General features: G+C 32.6%; 1 protein-coding gene across 1 annotated transcript in view; it reads right to left on the reverse strand.

Annotated features, from left to right (window-relative positions):
* Window positions 1-3,222: 3,222 nt before the first annotated feature.
* Window positions 3,223-25,729, reverse strand: part of LOC143231891 (atrial natriuretic peptide receptor 1-like) — a 204,730-nt gene continuing 182,223 nt past the window's right edge. The window contains exons 17-22 of the mRNA XM_076466669.1: window positions 23,360-23,483; window positions 22,227-22,295; window positions 16,897-17,071; window positions 15,054-15,152; window positions 10,978-11,069; window positions 3,223-6,570 (exon numbers count right to left, since the gene is read on the reverse strand). Of these exons, the coding sequence (XP_076322784.1) occupies window positions 6,466-6,570; window positions 10,978-11,069; window positions 15,054-15,152; window positions 16,897-17,071; window positions 22,227-22,295; window positions 23,360-23,483 (664 nt within the window). The 3' untranslated portion in view covers window positions 3,223-6,465. The remainder of the gene's footprint in view (window positions 6,571-10,977; window positions 11,070-15,053; window positions 15,153-16,896; window positions 17,072-22,226; window positions 22,296-23,359; window positions 23,484-25,729) is intronic.

Genomic DNA, 25,729 nt, shown 5'->3' on the forward strand with positions numbered 1-25,729 from the left:
CAACTCCACACGACGAACAAAGTGTATATAGCTTTGATTGCAGAAAACAACGGTAACAAGAAACCCTAGAAAGAGCACGTTCGTATGGCGATCTATTTTTTAGCGAGCAAGGTTTTTATTTAAACAGAAATATAACAGTATCTGTATCAAAGGAATTGAACATATTTCCTGCTCCATAGGTCTTTTACTTTAACAGAATCGAAGGCTGTCTCATTTTACCCTGAAAGATATTTTTGTCAGTACTATTTGTGTTTGTTTGCTCTGATAGTTTTAGAACTTCGCGCAAAGCTAAACGAGGGCTACCTGCTGTAGCCGTCCCTAATTTAGCAGTGTGAGACTAGAGGGAAAACAGGTAGTCATCATAAACCACCGCCAACTCTTGGGCTACTATTTTCCCAACGAATATTGGGATTAACCGTTATATTATAACGCTCCTCATGGCTAAAAGAGCTACTGTTTGTGCATTACGTTATAACTGCAAACTCAAAACTAAAATTCTTGGTAAAAGAACTACCGTTACCATTTAGCCCAATATGGCCAGGTGTTTAAGGCACTCAACTCGTAATCCGAGGGTTACTGATTCGAATCTCCGTTACACCAAACATGCTCGTCCTTTCAGCCGTGGAGGGGTTATAATGCGACGGTCAATCCCACTATTCGTTGGTTAAAAAGCAGCCCAAAAGTTGGCGGTGGGTGATGATGACTAGCTGTTTTCCCTCTAGTCTTACACTGTTACATTAGGGACGGCTAGCACAGATAGCCATCGTGTAGCTTTGCGCGAAATTAAAAAAACAAACCAAACCGTTTCCATTTCAAGATTAAAGCGAAGTATTTCTTGTTTACCCTGAGAGCATTAAAATTTTCGTTTAATACGAAAAATATACACTTAGTTATTTTTTGAGTTAGTTAGTTTGAGTTTATGTTGACGTTAGAATTTCATCAGTGCTTGTATGTATTTGATACAAGTTGAAATATTTCCGTCATCAGTTTAATACGTTCGTTGTATATTTGTTTAGTACATAACTGACTGTGAAAGCTATATAGGGACGAAAATCGTTTAACATAACAATAAAAAGAGTTTTCCTTTCTACATAAATAGATTTTATTCCAATAAGTTCACGAAATACTAATTAGTAACTGATAAAAATTGAATACAAAACGATAAATATATCTTCAGGTGTTGAAAATAGTGAAAGCGCCCTCTTTCTGCTATTATTATTGATAGAATACGATGATAACTTTCTACTGAGTGATTTCCTCTCCCCTAAAAGTCATCTTTTATAATAATAGAAAATTTTGCTGTAGTTTCAAATGTGATAAAATGCTACTAAAATGATTAGAATAAGTTAATTTCGAGTCACGTGGATGCCACAAGATGGCGCTAGAAACAATTAATTTCACAGAATACAGCATTAAAACGAAAAAAAACAAATGTTTAAACAGCAACCATAATTTCTGCATTAAATTATAGCATGCGAGAACTTGTGTGTATGTGTTTAAACAAGTTTCTACAAGGCCTTTTGTTTAAAAGATTTAAAACTGTATGTCGTGTATTACTTTAAAATATTATCTTAAAACCTTTAGGTAAACAAAGGTTTTGGTTTCACTTTGGAATATGTATTCGAGTTCAAATTTTTCGTTACAATTTCAAGAAAAAACATTTATTGAACTAGCAGATCAAGTTTACATACAATTACGAAAATAATCTTAATAGATAATTTACACTAACGTTATGTTTCGTTATAGTATCCCATGTTAAACATTCGCACGAGTTAAAATAGTTCAGGCTGACAATTAAAACCATGGGCAAGTTAGAACTACAATAATAAGAACAAGAAGTGTGATAGGGAAACATATAAGGAAGTTACTTTGAATAAACACAATTATACAAAAATAGGAAACACAGTTTGTATTGTGTTATTAGTAGACAATGTCTCAGAACATACACGTAAATCAATCTATTATTACCTGACAGCTATTTCTGAAACGACTTTTGAAAATTTCTAAAACGATACGAATGTTTTACATGGTATATTATTTTTAAACATATTTTTAATATAAACAAGCACGCATCTGTTATACCCTTTTCACGAAAAACACGGTTATGTTAATCGATCAACTTCATTAAAATTCAAGCTCTTCAAGAAATAACATTAACACGTTCATCGTCAAAGGAAAGCTCAAGTGAAAACGACCCGAGTTGCCAGGAAACTCATGACTGGTCAAAGTTTTTGTTTGTTTCACCCTCACGGCGAAACGTTACACAAGGAACTTGGGGTGGAATAGTCACTATAGGTAACCAGTTTACTTTAACCCCATGCCTATCAAGAAGCCTATCTGGTATGTCAGGTATTTCCTTTTCTTTAATAAAATATATATACAACAATTTTTATAAATATAACATTTATAACAATTTGTGTAGGTTCTCAAGTTATTCTGGTTCTTGGGAATATAAAATGCTTAGTCACCACAGGATTAACAAAAAAAAAATCTCAGTGTTAACAAGTAAAGTCTTATTTGGAGTTAATCGAATTTGTGTAATAAATAAGTTCTATTTTCTAGTATTTTCTACCCTGCATTAAAGATAATGCAATGGTAATATTAATGTTATTTATATTGTCATAAACATGATATTTGATGGAAGTACCTGTTAATGTGAGTGTTATATAATTATTTCAGAGCATCTCGATACACAAACACATACATAGATAGATATGCTATTTAAGTAAGAATTTCAAATTATAAAACTGGACGTGAACGTCCACAGGGCCTTTTATTTAAAATTGTAAAATTTAAAGCAGATTTTAAGCAAATCCTTGGAAAAGAGTAAAAATTCAGATGTTAGCATAATGTGTAACACTTTTCCTTCAAACATTCATCAAAATATGAACTTAAAAATATAACGAACAGAACACTCATTACGTGATGTGATCCGTGTCGCAATATGTGTGTTAAAATGTGTCGTTTTAAAAACCGCAGTAAAACTTTTTAGTACTAAATTATTGCTCTAGATATCGCAATTTCAAAATAACAATAAGAAATAAATTATATATTTATATTATTTAAGCTAACATAAATAATTTCGATCAACTACGCGCACTACTATTAAGTTCTTAAAATAGAAATAATTAGTTATTCATTATAAGATAAATACATAATAAACGCTAAACTTGTTTTACATAAAATAAAAAAAATATCGAAAAGTTAATTTCCCGTAAACATTACATTTTGAATATTTTATTTACAGAACAAAAGCAAATTCATTGATACAAAAATATATAACTTTATAAATAAAAGCTCAAACCACAACAAATCAACTGAAGATGATTTTCTGAGAAACTCGCTAAACATAGTTATATATGTTTTACAAAAATGTAAGCTCGTAAACCCTAGTTTAAAATATTCAACGTCTTTATTACGTGTAGGTAAGATTCGTAGCTATATTAGTCCTTATCAGAAACACTGTTCCTCTCCGGATACGAGGTGGCTATAACGTTAATGATGTATCACGTGATTAGTAACAAGCGTGAATTGGAGAAGGAACATAACGTTGTTATCAGTGAATATGTTTTAAATTAGAGAGGGCGGTGCACGTTCTAAAGGTAAATTCTAGAATTACTAGAAGCTCAATAAAACATTCTATCAAACTCTTACAGTACCATCTGTATATGCACAATTTTAATGTTTTATAATCCATTTAGAAAATAACGTAGTCTACCATTACATTAAGAATAGAAATCGACTTTGCTAGACAAGTCGAAGAAATTACGTCTCATAACTTTGTCTGCAAAGGCATTAAGCTGGTCTTCAAAACTTGTTAAACAACCGTCTATGATAAACATGTTGCACCTTTCTCATAATGATGCTTCATTACTTTTTCAATTAAGAAATGAATTTTCTTTTTATATTTAAAATAATCTACAATAAATCCTAGGTGGAATACGACTCTTGTAAAGAGACCCACGAAGCAAGTTTTCTGTACAGACGGTTCATTGATCTCAAAGCTTATATTAACTGTATTTTATTTTTTAATAGCTCAAAATAATCGAAGTAGAAACTGCTAGGAAATTGATTCGAAGCTTTTCGTGTCCTTGGTGAAGTCCAAACAACTAATCTATGCTTTTCTATTATCTCTTGCGTTGGAGAGTACAGAGCATAATTACATTAACTAGACAAGCCTAAAAATTACTGTACATATTTGTGTATTAAACTACTGGAAGTATGGTTCCACTATAATAATAGTATGTTCCACCTGGATGGTCGATGAAGATGTCCCTGTCTACAACAGTCAAGTTGGAAAAGAAACTTGTCAGGAAGAGTGGAAAAAAAACCCATCCATATCTCATCATGGAATAGTAAGAAGAAATCAACACATAATTATATAACAGTAAAACGTTAAAACCTTATTATGGTACACTGCTATGTAGTCAATAATATAGTATAGAGTGATAGTAATAAATCAGAAATATCTCGTAGAAAAAAAAATTGTTGGCAGCGAGGAACCATGAAGACAGAAGCAGTTGATAGCTTCAATAAATCAATTATAACATCACACGTGGTGACGAGAAAACAGTTATGACGTAACAGTGGTGACGGTGTTTTATATACTACACAACACAGAGTGACGAAAGAAAGAGTTACGAAGCAAAGGTGGGAAAAAAAAATTACCATAACACAGGCAGTCGTAAAAATTAGTTATCGCAGATCTAATGGTGGCGGGAAACAGACTGAAATAGAATAGATAACAGTAGCTGTCAGTTTGAACACTACAGACAATATAACGTGAACTTACGCATAACACATAAACCGGTCGCCCCCCCCCCCCAAAAAAAAAGAATACTGTAAAAATCTTTGGAGAACTTAGATGACATATTTATTGGGAATATTTAATACAACATAAAAGACAGAGAAAACGGCTAAATAGAAGATGATCCTTGATGACGAAAACCCACTTGAAATAAAAATGTCTCAGAACGGCTGGTGTGGGTATTGACACTTTTATTGATAAGGAGAGAACAAAGTTTCGACCTTTCTAGGTCATCTTTAGGTTAAGAGAGAGTTTGCAAGTGACCATTGCCGGACATATGTCTTAGGGACAAAAATATAAACGGGTAAATTGTAGGGGGCGTTGCAAACTCTCTCTTTCTTAACCTGAAGATGACTTAGGATGGTCGAAACGTTGTTCTCTTCTTATCAATAAAGTGTTAATACCCATACCAGCCGTTCTGAGATTCAGAAGAAGATGATTGCAAACAGCCCTATAAAGACAGAAAAGATGGCTTTATTGTAATACACAGAGCTTATAGGAGAATTGCGTAACGTAATAAGAGAATGAATCAATGCAGCAGTAGAGTATAATACTGAGATAAAGTATAGCAGATAATGACAAAAACAAATCTTTGGAATTTAGAAGATTGTAGAGAATAAAAATTCTAGACAGCGACAAAATGTGTGTGCAAACGGAAATTGGTGAGAATTCTTATAAAGCAAAACGGATAATAACAACGAAAAATATCGTTACGAACAAAGCAAACTGTGGAATAGTAAGTGCCAAAGCAGAAGGTGGCATCTACTTATGTAAATCGAAACATAACTGTTGGTGAAAACTGCCCCAAAACAGCAGAGGGTGGTTTATATTTAGCACCGATGATAAAAAAAACAACAAAACAAAAATGAACTGTCATCCGCAATGAAAATCTGCTTAGACAAATAACGTGTTTTTAATTTAACTTAAATGCAGTATTAAGTATGGATATCAATATTAATTGATTGATGTAATAGTTATGAATGCTAAGATTATTAACATCCTTGCTTAAGCAGCATACTTAAAAGATACTTCGTTTTTATTATCTATTTTGTAAGTAAACAGAAACAGTGAACAAGAACCAAAAAGCGTTGCAAATGTATATAAATTACAGCTACAAATAAGCGTTGTAAGAATATGTACATTACAACTACGAAAAAGCGTTGCAAATATATGCGCATAATAACTATAAACAAACGTTGCAAGTGCATGTATGTTACAAGTTTATAAATAAGCATTGAAAATTTAAGTACATACAACCATTAGCAAGTGTTGTTATCGTATATATTTATAGAACTATTTGTTTACCCCTTTAGTAGATGGTAAGTAAAGTGTTATGTTTTTCGCTCCTCAGGACCTTAACGCCCAGTATGTGTTATAAATAACGTGACAGATGAACGTGAATACATAATATGTACAAATACTTTCAATATTCACAGCATCTGTTATTTCTATTATCTGAGATTTCATATGAAACTAAGATTCAATAAGTGGAGCATTAATTTCCCTTTCAAGACGTTCAGACAGTTACAAAAACACAATAAATCACTGGTTTAGGTCTTAATATAATCCAGTGTCTATACTATGAAATTAATATATTTGGATTTAGCTCCGTATAAAGAGGGTTTGGAATAGTCATCAAATCGTAGAGAACTAAACACTTAAGTCTTTGAACAGCATGTGTCATCTGAAACTGTTCTTTCTTCGGGAGGATGGGTGGAAACTTCTTCTCCTAGAAGCCAGTAGGTGGTAATTTTTCCTTTTCCCTTAAAGAAAAAAAAAATAATGTTTTGAAGAACTAGAGATGTTTCTCAGTTGTTACAAATATTTAAAATGCTTTATCTAAATCACTTGCATTACAGCATTGCAGAATGACAAAAAATTAATTTAGCATACAATTTCAACAATGAAAAACTCTTACCGATTAGAATGAATATCTGTAATGCACTGATATATCTTTACAATTCAGATAAACAGATATAACTGAATCATGGTGAATAAAACAGAATTTCAGAGGACCAACTGGGGCTTCAGTTCACCAATACCAAAATATGACACTGAAGACATTATCTATATCCCCTTGATTATTTTAATTTATATCAGTCGTGTCCTGATTGCTTACTCCTTACATTTTAGTAAATTACACTGATAAATATTCAGCATAGAAAGTAATATTTTAGAATGTTAATTATGAGAAGCTATTTTTAACTTGTTTTACCGACTGATGCCATCAAGTCTGTCAGATCTGATTAATCAGTTAACAAAATGCACTATTATAAAACCTATTTAAGTTAAGATTATCTAAACAACACTTTATGAATACTATGATAAACTCTATTTTGTGATAAAGTTTAGAAGTATGATAAACTCTATTTTGTGGTACAGTTTAGAACTATGATATACTATATTTTGTGGTACAGTTTAGAACTATGATAAACTATATTTTGTGGTACAGTTTAGAACTATGATAAACTCTATTTTGGTACAGTTTAGAACTATGATAAACTCTATTTTGTGGTAAAGTTTAGAAGTATGATAAACTATATTTTGTGGTACAGTTTAGAACTATGATATACTATATTTTGTGGTACAGTTTAGAACTATGATAAACTATATTTTGTGGTACAGTTTAGAACTATGATATACTATATTTTGGGGTACAGTTTAGAACTATGATATACTCTATTTTGTGGTGCAGTTTAGAACTATGATATACTATATTTTGTGGTACAGTTTAAAACTATGATAAACTCCATTTTGTGGTACAGTTTAGAACTATGATATACTCTATTTTGTGGTAAAGTTTAGAAATATGATATACTATATTTTGTGGTAAAGTTTAGAAGTATGATAAACTCTATTTTGTGGTACAGTTTAGAACTATGATATACTCTATTTTGTGGTACAGTTTAGAACTATGATAAACTCTATTTTGTGGTACAGTTAAGAACTATGATATACTCTATTTTGTGGTAAAGTTCAGAAGCATGATAAACTCTATTTTGTGGTACAGTTTAGAACTATGATATACTCTATTTTGTGGTACAGTTTAGAAGTATGATAAACTCTATTTTGTGGTACAGAGTAGAACTATGATATACTCTATTTTGTGGTACAGTTTAGAACTATGAAATACTTTATTTTGTGGTACAGTTTGGAACTATGATAAACTCTATTTTGGGGTACAGTTTAGAACTATGATATACTATATTTTGTGGTACAGTTTAGAACTATGATATACTATATTTTGTGGTAAAGTTTAGAACTATGATAAACTATATTTTGTGGTGCAGTTTAGAACTATGATATACTATATTTTGTGGTACAGTTTAGAACTATGATATACTATATTTTGTGGTACAGTTTAGAAGTATGATAAACTATATTTTGTGGTACAGTTTAGAACTATGATATACTATATTTTGTGGTACAGTTTAGAACTATGATAAACTATATTTTGTGGTACAGTTTAGAACTATGATATACTATATTTTGTGGTACAGTTTAGAACTATGATAAACTCTATTTTGTGGTAAAGTTTAGAAGTATGATAAACTATATTTTGTGGTACAGTTTAGAACTATGATAAACTATATTTTGTGGTACAGTTTAGAACTATGATAAACTCTATTTTGTGGTGCAGTTTAGAACTATGATATACTATATTTTGTGGTACAGTTTAAAACTATGATAAACTCCATTTTGTGGTACAGTTTAGAACTATGATATACTATATTTTGTGGTACAGTTTAGAACTATGATAAACTATATTTTGTGGTAAAGTTTAGAAGTATGATAAACTCTATTTTGTGGTACAGTTTAGAACTATGATATACTCTATTTTGTGGTAAAGTTCAGAAGCATGATAAACTCTATTTTGTGGTACAGTTTAGAAATATGATATACTATATTTTGTGGTACAGTGTAGAACTATGATATACTATATTTTGTGGTAAAGTTAAAAAGTATGATAAACTCTATTTTGTGGTACAGTTTAGAACTATGATATACTCTATTTTGTGGTAAAGTTTAGAAGTATGATATACTATATTTTGTGGTACAGTTTAGAAGTATGATATATTATATTTTGTGGTACAGTTTAGAACTATGATAAACTCTATTTTGTGGTACAGTTAAGAACTATGATATACTCTATTTTGTGGTACAGTTTAGAACTATGATAAACTCTATTTTGTGGTACAGTTTAGAACTATGATATACTCTATTTTGTGGTACAGTTTAGAAGTATGATAAACTCTATTTTGTGGTACAGAGTAGAATTATGATATACTCTATTTTGTGGTACAGTTTAGAACTATGAAATACTTTATTTTGTGGTACAGTTTGGAACTATGATAAACTCTATTTTGTGGTACAGTTTAGAACTATGATATACTATATTTTGTGGTAAAGTTTAGAAGCATGATAAACTCTATTTCGTGGTACAGTTTAGAACTATGATATACTATATTTTGTGGTACAGTTTAGAACTATGATAAACTCTATTTTGTGGTACAGTTTAGAACTATGATATACTATATTTTGTGGTACAGTTTAGAACTATGATAAACTCTATTTTGTGGTAAAGTTTAGAAGTATGATAAACTATATTTTGTGGTACAGTTTAGAACTATGATATACTATATTTTGTGGTACAGTTTACAACTATGATATACTATATTTTGTGGTACAGTTTAGAACTATGATAAACTCTATTTTGTGGTGCAGTTTAGAACTATGATATACTATATTTTGTGGTACAGTTTAGAAGTATGATAAACTCTATTTTGTGGTACAGAGTAGAACTATGATATACTCTATTTTGTGGTACAGCTTAGAACTATGAAATACTTTATTTTGTGGTACAGTTTGGAACTATGATATACTCTATTTTGTGGTAAAGTTTAGAAGTATGATAAACTCTATTTTGTGGTACAGGTTAGAAGTATGATGAACTCTATTTTGTGGTACAGTTTAGAACTATGATATACTATATTTTGTGGTACAGTTTAGAACTATGATAAACTCTATTTTGTGGTACAGTTTAGAACTATGATATACTCTATTTTGTGGTAAAGTTTAGAACTATGATATACTCTATTTTATGGTAAAGTTTAGAAGTATGATAAACTCTATTTTGTGGTACAGTTTAGAACTATGATATACTATATTTTGTGGTAAAGTTTAGAAGTATGATAAACTCTATTTTGTGGTACAGGTTAGAAGTATGATGAACTCTATTTTGTGGTACAGTTTAGAACTATGATATACTATATTTTGTGGTAAAGTTTAGAAGTATGATAAACTCTATTTTGTGGTACAGTTTAGAACTATGATATACTCTATTTTGTGGTAAAGTTTAGAACTATGATATACTCTATTTTATGGTAAAGTTTAGAACTATGATATACTCTATTTTTTGTGGCAAAGTTCAGAAGCATTATAAACTCTATTTTGTGGTAAAGTTCAGAAACATGATAAACTCTATTTTGTGGTACAGTTTAGAACTATAATATACTATATTTTGTGGTAAAGGTTAGAACTATGATAAACTCTATTTTGTCGTACAGTTTAGAACTATGATAAACTCTATTTACTTGTATGCTTAATTCTTGTGAAACTTTAAGCTAATACTTTTTAATTTAGTTTTGGATACTGCTTAGTTTGAACGTCTTATAACAATGTAAATTAATGCTAATAGCTTTATTTAAATATTTATGTGATGAATTTTAACTTACGTAAAAAGAAACTGGTCCATCAAAATTTACTGATGAAATACAAAACAATTTTAATATTTATTATCAAAGACCGAAACTTTTGGTTCTTTATATAGCCACCATAGGAAACGAACTTTTGCTGTTATATTTATCTATCTCTTTATGTGATGTATGTCTGTGTATATTATTTTTCTTTTTAAAACATTTAAACAAGATATTGAACAAATAAAACCATGAATTCAAAGACTGAACTTAGAGTTATTACAGTGATATATGAAACGTGTAAGATTTTACCACACTATAAGCCAGTAATACATTAATAGAACCTATGAATGAAAGTATTATAGCAATTTCTTAATATAATAATATTAACAATAATTATATATAAAAAGAAATGTATTATATTTTCGCTGAAGAAGGAACAATTAAAAATAAAAAATGATTATCCAAATATACCTTCATTTCCACTTCTCCACGAAGGTCCAAACGAAACGTCCCGAAACTGTTCAATACTTCTTTCGTTTGAGGACTCACGTGGATCTTTAAAGCTGAAATTCAACTAAGCCTTTTCTCATTTGTTAACTAATGTATGTTCCCAGTAACATAAATGTTTTCTATTGTCAGATGTATACCAGCAAGTGTGACTGGTTAAATAGTCATGCTATTAGACACATGAATGTTTTTATTAAAACAAAATTAATGATATTTTTATAATTATGGTTTAATAACAATTATATTAATGTTGTTTATTAATTCTTTCAAAATCAAATAAATAAATAAAAAGATAAATACTCCTCTCAATGATTAAAGTATATCTCGTAGCTTTAATAATTTCCTGTTGCATTTTTAAACCATGGATCACGAAAAACTGACCTTTCTAGCCGTCACGCCAAATTTTAAAGTATAGTGTCCTAGAAGGCGCTGATTGGTAGACATAAACTACTTGACTCTACCATTCAGAATCGTTTTTCAGATTTGAAATTTATGACGTATGTTATATACTTACATCTTGTTTCCTTCTAATCTAGTTCCATTTTGACCTCTCAGGGCACTTGTCAGTCTTACTCGCCTTCTTTCGTCCACTTACACCATCATTTCTTCGTTTGCAATTAATATGATTTGCCTTATTCCAGCATGAATCTAAAGGTTAGCGCCATCTACAAACACAACAGTCACTTTCTTTCTGTGTTCATGTTTCTGACAAGACATTTTACAGATTTCACTTATGAGTATATTTTTTCCAATCAGAAGAACAAGCTTTTATCAGATTATATTATTGGATTATTGGTTACATAGTCTGATCTCTCCAATCGGTTTTTTTTCGATTCTGACATTTTCCATCTAAACTTGGGTCAGTTTTTCGTGACCTTAAAATTCTTATATCAATTCCATCTTTATTACTTGTGGAGACTACACCTTCAGTCATATCTATATTCCAACAATAATGTTATTTTTGGTTAAATAAGACATACATTTAATTGTTGTCCCTTTATTCAGTTGTCTGATGACATTTTATCTAAGCACTTCGAATTATTATCCGTTATGCTAAGTCGTGATAAATAAGTCAACGTACGACATTTTATTTTAGGCTTCGTGTTTCCATATATAAGCCCCCCCCCGCTAGTACAGCGGTAAGTCTACGGATTTACAACGATAAAATCAGGGGTTCGATTTCCTTCGGTGGGCTCAGCAACTAGCCCGATGTGGCTTTGCCATAAGAAAAACAAACAAACGTTAAGCGCAGATAGCCCTCGTGTAGCTTTGCGCGAAATTCAAAAACCAACCAACTATATATACGGATACATTTTCCAGTTTTTCCCGCCACCAAACAACAAGCAAAAAAAAAAAAAGCTATGTGTTACAGCTAAAGTATGAAAAAAGAAACAGTTAGATTAAATATAAACTGATACCAAAAATCTACTTATGACCGGTAAGTAAGGGAAGCTCATTTCATTACGCCATCGGAGTAGAAAAGACTAAAAAACTCCTATGAAAATTAATGTTTTGTTAAAATTACAGCTTTCCCCCTAGAATGACTTGGTGATTAGAGCGCTCGTTTCTCAATCTGCGGGCTGTGGATTTAGATCCCCCGTCACACCAAACACACTCCCCTTTCAGCCATAGTGGCATTAAAATGTGACAGTCAATCTCCCTATTCGTTGTTAGCAGAATTGCTAAAGAGCTAGCGGTGGGTGGTGATGACAAGCTGACTTCCAACTAGTTTATCACTACTACCACATTAGGGACAACTAACTCAAATAGTTCTCGTGTAGCATTGGGCGAGATAAAGAAAAACCGCAAAAAATATTGTTGTCTGGAAGAGCAATCACATTCAGTTTAATTACGTTATGTTACGAAATATTAATAAATAATCCGTATTACATATAGATATCAATATATATGATACAGTATCCCGATAAGACTGCTGTAACGAAACCCGGGGCTTGATTCACGAACTTACAACACGGATTTACAACGCTAAAAAGGGTTCGATTCCCCTCGGTGGGCTGAGCAGATAGCCTTTGTGGGCTTGATTCATCACAATGTAGACAGTACATAGTTCCAAAGAAAACAAACAAACAAAAACAGAATATATTTAGATTTATATTAAATGCATAATAATAACAGTATACAACAACATACGAAATAATTTTTTAAAACTTCGAAATATAGTGTATTTTTCTCATCGCAAAGACGCATCAGGCTATCTTCTATGTCCACCGAGGGAAATCGAACCCCTGATTTTAGCATTGTAAACCCAAAGACTTACCGCTGTCCTAGCGGTGGGGGTGGACCCAAATCGCCTATAATAAGTAAACATAATCATTTATAGTTTTAAAAAAATGTTCAGACGCACAGAGTAAATATATAAGTACAGGTGACGATTTGTTCAGACTATTTTTTATGTTTCTTTATTTGTACGATGTTTCATTTCTACGTACGCGTGAGGCTGACATTTAAGAACCAATAGAACATAGGAGAATTAACACAACTTTAGAGTAAAATGATAAAGGTCGTCGTCAAATTCTGACTTCTAACAAATTATAAGAACCACCATTCATCTAGTTTCAAAGGCTGTAGTGAGAATTATAGATTTCATTGTGTTCTTCTCTTAACTGTGAAGAAAGAAGCATGATAAAAGGTTGGTGATTCCTTCAGACGTTTCGTAACTAGCTCGCGCAAGAGACGTACATCGGCTCTAAAAATGTCGATAACTACCGGTTTTGTCCGTAATGGTTCTAGCAGCTAATGAAACCATTACTAACACCAAGTGAGCATTCTGATCTATCAAACTCAATCCTCTAAATGTCTTTCGTTATTTTGTTTTTTGTGATTTTTTAAATAATTTTTCTTTTCATCAAATGATCGGTAAGCCTTTTTGTCAAGAACAAGTGCTAGATTTTGTCTGTGATGTCATGGGAACTTTATATAACTAAACAATGACAAATTTATTGTTACCAAAATTGTGATATAAATTAAGTATTATGTTTGTGTCGATAGGCCCGGCATGACCAGGGGGGCTAGAGGCGCTCGACTCGTAATCTTAGGGTCGTGGGTTCGAATCTCTGTTACACTAAACATGCTCGCCCTTTCAGCCGTGGGAGAATTATAAATGTAAAGTAAATCTCAGTATTCGTTAGTGAAAAGAGTAGCCAAAGAGTTGGCGGTGGATGGTGATGACTAGCTGCCTTTCCTCTAATCTTACACTGTTAAAGTAGGGACGGTTAGCGAAGATAGCTTTCGGATAGCTTTGAGCGAAATACAAGAAACAAAACAAAAACGAAAAATACGAGAAATATGTCATCGATCTTAACACAGAAAAAACATCGAGAGTAATAGTAATAAATAAATTATTATTATTACTATTATTATTATTATTACTATTACTATTATTATTACTGTTATAATTACTATTATTATTATTACTATTATTATTACTATTATTAGTATTACTATTATTATTATTACTATTAGTATTACTATTATAATTACTATTATTATTATTACTATTATTAGTATTACTATTATAATTACTATTATTATTATTATTATTATTAGTATTAGTATTATTACTATTGTAATTACTATTATTATTATTATTATTAGTAGTATTAGTATTACTATTGTAATTACTATTATTATTATTACTATTATTTTCTTAAACTTTTATCAGAGTAACTTTCGTTTTACTGGCTTTATCGGAGTAGCTAACACTGTTATACCTAAGGCATGCTTTTAAATTTTATAATAATTTTTTGTACACGTGCTAGGACCCTCCTGCACGATGATAAAAGATAAGTTTTGGAATAACTAGATCTCATGACAAAATGAAAAGTAAATTAATTAATTTGTTTTGCTTCATGATCATCTATGGAGATCTTTAGTGAGGGATGGCTTAACCTTCTCATAATTACCATGACAAACGTGTAGAAATTTTATGCTGTGTGAAAGAGGAACTATGTTTTGACGAGAAGTATTAATACATTACAAAACGTAAAAAGTAAACCCGTGCACGTTCCCAATTTACTTACGTAGGCCAGTGGATTCCATTCTCGAGGCAGTATTCACTGTGTCTCCAAAGAGACAGTATCTTGGCATCTTAAGTCCAACCACACCTGCAGCACAAGAACCTGAAAGAATGTCATTTCACTTACAAAGAATGTCAGCTGACCTTTCAAGTCACTAGTTAAAACCGGAAGTACATCAGACGTACCGGAAGTTCTATAACAAATCAACATTACATTCTCACAAAGGGAATTTTATTTTTAAATTTGCCTGGCATGGCGAGGTGGGTTAAGGCGTGCGACTCGTAATCTGAGGGTCGCGGGTTCGTATCCCCGTCGCGCCAAACATGCCCGCCCTCCCAGCCGTGGGGGCGTTACAATGTGACGGTCAATCCCACTATTCGTTGGTAAAAGAGTAGCCCAAGAGTTGGCGGTGGGTGGTGATAACTAGCTGCCTTCTCTCTTGTCTTACACTACTAAATTAGGGACGGCTAGCACAGATAGCCCTCGAGTAGCTTTGTGCAAAATTCCAAACAAACAAACAATTTTTAAATTTATCTATGCACCAATTAGTTTCAATGCTATTTTGTAAAAAGTCTGACAAAGATATATTTTAGTGCTTCTGCCAGCGTTTTTATTTATTCTTCCAAAATGTCTCTTCACGAACTAATTAAAGTGTCGTCGATATCCGCAGGGTTATTCTTTTTCACACTCATGAGTAAAATGCTGTCAAATGATATAAGGTCATGAATAGCAAAGCAACTTACACAATGTAAGCTCATTAACGAATGGAGGGGGTGGCATGTTCCAGAAGGTTCGCAAAATGTATATGCACTTACAGAGAGAATTGCATTGAGTGTAGATTTGTTTGTTTTTTCGGATACTCGTATAGTGCTAGCAATCAACACTTAAATGGGCTAGCCGTCCCTAATTTTAAGCTAAATATACAATAGGGAGAGACAATTGTTCACAGCACCTCAGACTGCTCTCCTGTCTGACTGGATAGTGGGATTTGAATGTTATTCTTATAAAGCGCTTAGCCCCAAAGTGCGGAACGCGATTTTGATTCGGCAACAAGACACGAACCGTGGATCCGTAGATTAGGCTATATTCAGCTCTCGAGTGAAGAGTATTTAGTGTTAGAAAAGGTCAAAAGGTGAGGTAGTGTGGAAGAAGAAGGACACAGGGGGCGTAAAGTGTCATCTGAAGTGTTTTGGTTTGTTTTGAATTTCGTCAGCCGTCCCTAATTTAGCAGTGTAAGACTAGTGAGAAGGCACTCTTTTACCAACGAATAGTGGGATTGACCGTAACATTATAACGCCCTTACGGCTGAAAGGGTCTTGCATGTTTGGTGTGACGGGAATTCGAACCCGCGACCCTCACATTACGAGTCGAGTGCCTTAACCACCTGGCCATGCCGAGCATTGGTTGCTTGTAATTAAACACAAAACTATAAAAATGGCTCTCTATGCTCTTCCCACAACGGGTATCGAAATCCAGTATTTTACGTTGTAAGTACACGTATATACATACTTCTTTGTCACTGGGGAGACACCGACTAACTACAAAGTAACATTTTGTTAAAAAGAATAGAAATAAATACAAAGTTTAAAAGTTTGAGAAATAGGAAAAAAACAAACAAAAATAAAAAATAAAAAACGAACTACAAAAGATATTTTATACTGAGCATAAAAGCTATTAATTAACTAATATTAAATAAAAATATTAAGAGTGATTTACAGATTAATGAAAATATTTTACGCACGTCAATACTATATTTAGAGTAAAATAAATTGACAAAGATCAACTATCGTAATGGATTTTTTGTTCCACCCAATACTCCGCTTCGGTGCAGAAAAGCTATACCCACCTGTGTGAATTCCTATTCTTAGCTTGAGCTGTTCGTTCGTCCTGTGACGTATACTGAACGATGTGACAGCACTTAGCAAGGCTAACGACATTCTGGCTATTTCTCGAGCATGGAAGGTACCGTTACGAACAGGCAAACCTGACACCACCATGTAGGCGTCACCTATTGTTTCTACCTGCAAATTTAAAAAGAGTGTTAATTACGGATATGCAATATTAATGATTATGTAATGTTGATATATTTATGTGTTCGTTTGTCTGTAAAATGTTTAGAAAAGTGAAGGATTGTACTTCATCACATACGGATTTCAGTAAATGGCGTCCGATAGAAAATAGTGTTAACCGATCATTAGTCATCGTCTGTAACATGCTACTCGTGTAACAACTGCTTCCAACCAGTTCTCAGTCTTAAAACATTAATTCTACGGGTATTCCTGATATATAGAACTCTGGGGCTTACATCTTCTTTCGTCTTTGTTTTTTGTTTTGAATTTCGCGTAAAGCTACTCGAGGGCTATCTGTGCTAGCCGTCCCTAATTTAATAGTGTAAGACTAGAGGGAAGGCAGCTAGTTATCACCACCCACCGCCAACTCTTGGGCTACTCTTTTACCAACGAATAGTGGGATTGACCATGACATTATAACGCTACCACGGCTGAAAGTGCTAGCATGTTTGGTGTGACGTGGATTCGAACCCGCGACCCTCAGATTACGAGCCGAGTGTCTTAATCACCTGGCCACGCCGGACCGTTTTTGTTCTTAGCGGTAACATTCTGCACTGCTAATACTTGCAGAGAATTGGCATTTGTAAAGTAGTTGTACTTCACTGCATGTGAAGCATCACACTTGAATTTTTACCAAAGTTTATTGAAAAAGCTAAAAGAGCGATAGAGAAAAACATGCATCGAACTTAAAAAGGGAAGTGAAGTGACGTCTGGCTGGTCTCAAGATGACGACGATGTCTGGCTAGTCTCATGATGATGTCTGGCTGGTCTCGTAACCTCTGATACTCATGTTTTGATTGGTATGAGCATTAACACTTTTAACATTGGTGTTAGCTTGAAGTTGACCTAAGAGGTTGAAACGTTGTTCTCTGCTTTATTAGCAAAAGTGTTAATACCCATACCAGCAGTCCTGAGATATGTTTTTACTTCAAGTGGGTTTCATGTTTTTCAGGAATCATGTTTTTGTTAAACAGTTACACGATTCTCCTGCATAGAATGAAATATTTCTAAACACTACATGCAAGACTTTTGTAACACAACTATAGATTAACTGCAGATCACCGAATGAAGTAAAATATTTGTAGATATAAATACACAAAAGAAAAGCATTATCTCTATAGATCAAACAAACGGACTCTGGGATCACTCCAGATTTTAAAAGTTATTTTAGCTTTAGATAACTAATATCTCAAGATTTTTATTGAAAGGCAATTTGGATTCCGGAGATTTGAGATAACGTGACGTGACTTTAACCGTGGACCAATGAATATTTGTTACAAAGCGCCCTCACAAACACACACACGCAATGATAAAGATAAATGTTCTACAAGTTAAGCTGTGCGCGTTGGTAGAAAAAGTGTTTTAACATTAAGTATCCGTTACGAGTAGCTTTAACTTCGGATCATAGTTGTGTGTATGGTACGGTTACAAATAGTTTTTGCTTGGACTCATAGGTCAATAGAGTGGTCTCTGTATCTTTTAAAATAATTTTGTCTATTGTATGACATATATACATATGCGCAATGTTAGGGCAAATATATCTTACTGGTATGTTACTGACGGCTACTGCTCGTAGGTTATAGTTGAGTCACATTGTTCCTTCAACTATAATAGTTCACATACGTTTCTTTAAGGTTTATAACTTATATGTGCTCGTCCTTATCTGTATATATAAAAAGCTTCAACATAAAAATTATCTGATTAATTAGAAAGACTAGTAAAAATATATAACAGTAAGTTTGGTAGAGACCTTGTGATAAATAGGTAGTTTTGATTATAAAAAAGAATTAGAATTGTCTTAGTAGCATTAAAATCTTCCGCTGATACAGTGGTAAGGCTACGGATTTACAACGCTAAAATCAGCGGTTCGAGTCCCCTCGGTGGACTAAACAGATAGACCGATGTGGCTTTGTTATAACAAAACCAAAACACACACTTCTACAAATAAGCACCAGCTTAGAGCACGAGGCGTATAAAAATCTATGTGGAACATAATCAAAATCAAGTTACCCAACTAACCTTTCAGAAATATACATGTATCTAAATAGATAAATATTGCTGGCACTAGATAAAAGATTTATTTGTGTGTAGCCATAATATTGTTATTGTTGTTGTTTTCACCACAATTAACCTCTTATAATATTATGGAGAATTTTCTCTGCTATAAATTTTATAATTATTTGTATATATTTGGCTTGTTGTAGTATACCAATTTTTAAAATAGCAAATATTATTAAATGTAACAGAAATATTGAAAACAAAGAAGAAAATTCTGAACTCGAGTGCCTGGTTTGGTTCTTTTTTATTTTCCATTAACTTGACCTGTTCAGTGCCGTAGACGAGATAACTCGTCAAAGCCGTTCGGTAACACAGTGCCACGGACGAGTTAATTTGTTGTCAATAATACCTAACTTCAACTCTAGATGTCAGCACCATACATGCATTTGACCTACTTACAAATTGTTTCACTTTCGATCCAAAATGGCGTCACGAAAAAATTACAAATGAAGAAGCATTAGAGTTGTATTTTGAACTCCGTTCGGAGTTGCCGTAGCAGCTGAAATACTTGGCAGTCAACAGGTTAAAAGGTACGTATTCAAAATAAATAAGCATTATTTTCTAACTATTTGACCTATGGGCACTAAACTATGTGCTTTGTAAAGAAAATTTTAATTGTGAACGGGTAGAGAAAGGATAACAAAATAAAATATCTAAATCAAACTCGGGAAAGTAACGAACGTTCATCTAAGTATAAGGTACCAACATCTCTTACGTATTACAGTTATAAATCTCGAAGTTAAGTTAATGTTATTATTAATCCAATTTATGATATTTACCAACAAGACAGATACACACAGTTTCTTTTTTTAACACAAATATATTTTAATATAGAACTTAGAGTTACGGTTATTACAACAATGAACTGTGTACAAAAGGTTTATAAGTCTGAAAATTCCTTATTTATGGAGGGTTCACGATAAGCGAGTTAATTTCAGGTTGATGTAGATACAATTCCTTCAACGCAAACCTTCTTTCTTCGCCTATCACACGTCGAGATTTTCACCACTGTTGTATTATGCCTTTAAAAACAGTAATGTCAAATGTACATACGTCGAAGTTAAATGATTTGTAATGTTTGAAATCTATAAATGTTCCTGTTGAAATGTTTAAAGTTTCCCAACTAAATAGTGTCAATCACAGCTTTAACTTCCGAGCTTTATATTATACTGATTGTAACACACCAGTAATATATGGTGTCTCTTGGCGCATCGAGTTGGTCTCATTAATAGGCGTGAGGAGAATTTTTAGAAATTTAAGCCTGCACAACAAGATAGGTGTTTATGTACATGCATGTATTGTTGATACTTATACCAGACCTTTCCACAACTTTAGTGAATTGTCGGGTGTTTCGCAATACAGGGTTAACAGTACAAGTTATATAAATTTTTCGAAATATAAATTTAACTTAAACAGTCATAGATAATAAAAGAGATATATCATAGTCAATCCCCAATATATTATACAAAACTGTTTCCCTAAATAAATCCAGGGAAAGTGACGAATATTTATCCAAGTATGAGGTGCGAACAACCCATGAAAACTTCTTCCAAAATGAGGATTATTTAAATATATAACGTTATTTTTACTAGTTGTGTGTCACTGTACAGGATATATGTGGAAAATTGTTTATTTTACGGGAATAATTTATAATAATTTATTAGTAAATTCTGAGTTAACTCAATAACGATGGGCAACATTCAATATTCTACAACCAAAGGTTTGAAATTTGAGATATTTCTTAATGCAAGAGAATCCACATATATGACAACGGTTGAATGTATTGTATATACGTGCTGTAATGGCCAGGCATGGCCAGGTAGTTAAGACACTCGATTCGTAACCCGAGGGTCGCGGGTTCAAATCCCCGTCACACTAAACTTGCTCGCCCTTTCAGCCGTGGGGGCGTTATAATGTTATGGTCAATCCCATTATTCACTGGTAAAAAAGTAGCCCAAGAGCTGGTGGTAAGTGGTGATGACTAGCTGCCTTCTCTCTAGTCTTACACTGCTAAATTAGGGACGGCCAGCGCAGTAGCCCTCGAGTAGCTTTGTGCGAAATTCAAAATAAACGAAACGTGTTGTAATAAATTATATTTGGTAGATAAATGACGCTTTATTGAAGTTCATGACGGGCATTGCGATTTCATATATTTGTTTAAGTGTAAATGTATCTGTTATATGTCCACCAGGGAAACTAGGCCCAAGTTTAACCGCTAAATCTTGAAGCTAACCGATGAACCACTTGTTGAGTCATTATCTTTTGATATATTCCTCTATAGGCACCAACTATGTAAGTAACAAAGGGGATGTCCAGTTATCTGTTATTGTACATTAGTAGGAAATGGAATAGTAAGTCTATCGAATACCACAGATATTAACAACATATTTGTTTTAAGATATGTTACATTTGTTTTACATTTCGCTAATACACAAAGGGATACCACATTAGTTATTAATTTTATTAATACACAAAGGTATGCCCCATCTATCGTGGATTTCAATAATATATATACACATAGGGATGCCATGCTTATTTTTACTTTCAATAATACACAAAGAAATGCCACATCTATTGTTGATTTCAACAATACATACACATAGGAATACCATCTTTGTTGTTGATTTCAATAATACACAAAGAAATACCACATCTATTGTTGATTTCAACAACACATACACATAGGGATACCATGTTTGTTGTTGATTTCAATAATAAACCAAGAAATGCCACATCTATTGTTGATTTCAACAATATATACACAAAGGGATACCATGCTTGTTGTTGATTTCAATAATACACAAAGCAGTTTCCTGTGTTTTTGATGCACGTTGATAATTGTTATTATTGAGTTATACCATTTTTGTGACTTCATGTTAGTTTGCATTTATTGGTAACTTAATTTTCTTCTGTGTGTCTTAACAAATTTTCCCCGCGTTTAATTCACGTGGGTCCCGTGATAGATAAGACACAGAATTATATAATTTCCTATACATACATCTCTCCACAAATTCTAGAAATTAATACGAAAAAGTAAAAAGAAACTTGCCTTATATACGTCAAAGTTCTCGATGATGGAGTCAAAACAGGTGTACAAATCGTTTAACAGATCTACAATCTACAAGGAACAAATCATATATATGCATATCTGTAATTAAAAGAATACGCAATTGTTTTCTCATAGCTTATCATAACTAGGATAAGAAACCACACATAAACTACTAAAATACACTGTGATGAATAATTTACAATTCAATCATTAATAAAAGAGAACTTCCAAAGCCCTAGTAGACCCAAAGGACTTGACTTTATTGTTTGGTATATGGGAAAAACGTCATGTAGATTAATATTTTAATTAACATTTCGTAAATATATTAATAAAATAATAAAAATATGGATTCTGATATAACCTGCCTGAATACACAATCTATAGCCTTACAAAAACTACCATACTGCAAAAAAAAAAGTTTTAATCTCCGCGACTCTTTAACCTGAAATTTTAATTAGAGGGGCAGACGTACTGCTATATCCTGCTTGTAAATAATACGGCTATAAATACAGACCTGTTGTAAAATTGTTGTTTTAAATAATACAGTATTAATTACAACCCTGGTGTAAAAATTATGCTTTTAAACGATACAACTTTAATTATAGACATTGTTTAAAATTTGGACTTTTGTATAATACAGCTTTAATAACAGGTATTAGTGTTTGAACTGCTTGTAAAGGCATGCCTGTCCCATGGACAAACACAACCACATACATTAACAGTAGAGTGTTAAAAGAATTAAAACACCATAAAAAACTAAGCCTTTCTAAATTCATGTATGTATTTGATACGACAGGTTAAAATATATTATTGTTATTAATAAACGTTATTCATATTCATGCGGCCTCATGTTCTTCTATATATATATAAATTAATGATAATTCAAAACGTATATTTATATTTTATCATAAATCCAAAATAATTATATAGGTTGATAGGACTGTCAATAATAATTTTGTCATAATTTTGACAATCAAATATAATTCGTGTATAGCAGCTCTGCGTAGGTTTTTACTTACAATGTTATATTGGAGCTCAGTTGTAAAACATTAATTTAAAATATAATTGTTTTGGCCCAATGCTTCATCTGTTTGAAGTTGGCAACATTACGTGATAACAACACTTCGACTCACCTGCATGGGAGTGCTTTCAGCAGAAAGTGCTGTGAAGCCAACAATATCACTAAAATAAATGGTGACACTGTCAAAAGCTTCTGCCGTTACAGATTCGCCTCGAATAAGTTGACTGGCGACAGACCTGCAGTTGTAGAAAAGTATTTTCTAAACGCATTGTTACATTAAATAATGTTGATAACTTATCAGTTAGCAGTGCATTATTACCACTGATTTTCAGGTTTAAGGGATCTTGAAAATCAAAACAAAACAACACATAAAACACGTAGTAACAAACAAAGGAAAAAGTGAAAATAACCCAAATACTCTAACTTAGGTCATAACGAATCAATATACTAAAATATTCCTTCAGAGTTTCTAATTGGTAAATTATATTTCATTCAACTGTTTGTGGTTGTTGTGTTCTGAATATATAGCTCTTACAAAAAACGTTGTTCAAAGGCTTGTTCCCTGCACGTGTCCCATTCTACTACTCATTTTGTTATAGTATGTTCACTTTCAGCACAATTAAAGATCAGCCAAAGTCTTGTTACCAGCAAACAAAAAATGTGAACGCTCAAAAAATATTGAAATTTTGTAATTATCACCATTTTTGTTTTGATTAAAAGGTTATAAAAAGTTAATTTTGTCAATTTTTGAGTTTTAAATTCCGCTGTTTTAATGTAATATTTCAATTTTTAACGAACAGTGTGAATTCACAACCGTAATATTCATCAATTCTTATTCATTCAAATTGTTTGGTAAACAATGGTTAAGCCTTTTTTGAGGAAAGTTCAGGATACATAGTTTGTTTGTTTTTGTTTTTTGAATTTCGCGCAAAGATATTCCAGGGCTATCTGCGCTAGCCGTCCCTAATTTAGCAGTGTAAGATAAGAGGGAAAACAGCTAGTCATCACCACTCACCGCTAACTCTTGGGCTACTCTTTTACCAAGGAATAGTGGGATTGACCTTAACTTCATAACGCTCCCACAGCTGAAAGGGCGAGCATGTTTGGTGCGACCGGAATTCGAACCCGCGACCCTCGGATTACGAGTCGAATGCCTTAACACACTTGGCCATGCCGGGCTGGATAAATAGTTAATGGAAAATCTGTACCTGAACTATCAGCTTCCAAAAATTCTTTAAAGGGAGATTTCCTGCGGCTGTTCTTCTATTTAAGAGAATGCCAACGCAACAACGATAATAAAACGTCAACTCTAATGACACAGTTGCAGACAAAGCCGTTCTTTAAATTGAAAATGGGACAAAGCAGAAATAACTACCGAACGAAAAGACAAAATCATAGCTGAGATTTTAAATCCATCTTTTTGATGGTTATAGAACACTATAAAAGAAAAAATAATTTAAATGAAATGAAGCGAAGGAAAATTTGTCTGTTGAAGAGCTACAAAACCACTTTTTAGTTTCATATTAAGATGCTTAGAACAAAATTGAAATTGACCAAGTCTAAAATCAGAAACATTAAAAAAAAAGACGTCGGATTTCTGAAAGCTTTACAAAATTAAAAGAAGGTATATTTAGTTTCAGAAGAAAATAGCACAGCAAAAATGTAAAAAATAAAATGATGAAAGAGAATTCTTATTTAATGAAAAGAGAGCTGAAGACCAAAGAAAGCAGCTTTCAACATAAATCCAGAAATTCCAAATAGCGAGACAGTAATTTCCAAAAATAGTCCAAATACACGACCTGAAGACGACGGTTTTGAATTTCTATTTTACTTTGGTGCTACGCCTAAGAACTCAGTAACCACACGAAATAGAACTGTGATTTTAGATCTTCTAAGCTAGCCAGTCAGAAACTCAAATATTTCAACAATGATATATTGTTTAAATTTATCTGCAGATCGTAGAACAGCATTCATGGGTGCAATTGTTTCACAAGGTAAAACTGATCCAACAATATGGCGTTTTCCAAATCCAGTACAAAGACTGTAGCAAAAAAAAGCGAATGGAGAGAGTCTTTGCGATGAAAGCCTAATTTATTCCACCGAAGTATAGAACATTTCACTGATATGAAAATATTACCCAAGAGATATGAAGAGGCCGGGAGTTCTCATAACCGGAATGCCAAGTCCACAAAAATGGAAATTTGCTTGGTGTCATAGAAATTCCAGATGAAGAAGCCATGTTCTTGAACTCTTGTGGAAAGTAAAAAAACAAACAAACATTATTGCTGGACATGTTTTCTATACTAATGGTTCAAACTTTGGAGTGAAGAGGGGCCTTTGCTTGACAAACGTCAGAGCGAAAAGCAAAGCAAAGGAAACCCATGCTGCGAACAGATGAGAAACATCTTCGTGATGTCTAAGATTCGAAAACGAAAACTCTGAAAAAAGTATCTGAATTGCTGTTTTATGTGAATGTCTGATT

The sequence above is a fragment of the Tachypleus tridentatus genome, chromosome 11, assembly GCF_004210375.1.
Source record: "Tachypleus tridentatus isolate NWPU-2018 chromosome 11, ASM421037v1, whole genome shotgun sequence".
In the NCBI taxonomy this organism is placed as follows: domain Eukaryota; kingdom Metazoa; phylum Arthropoda; class Merostomata; order Xiphosura; family Limulidae; genus Tachypleus; species Tachypleus tridentatus.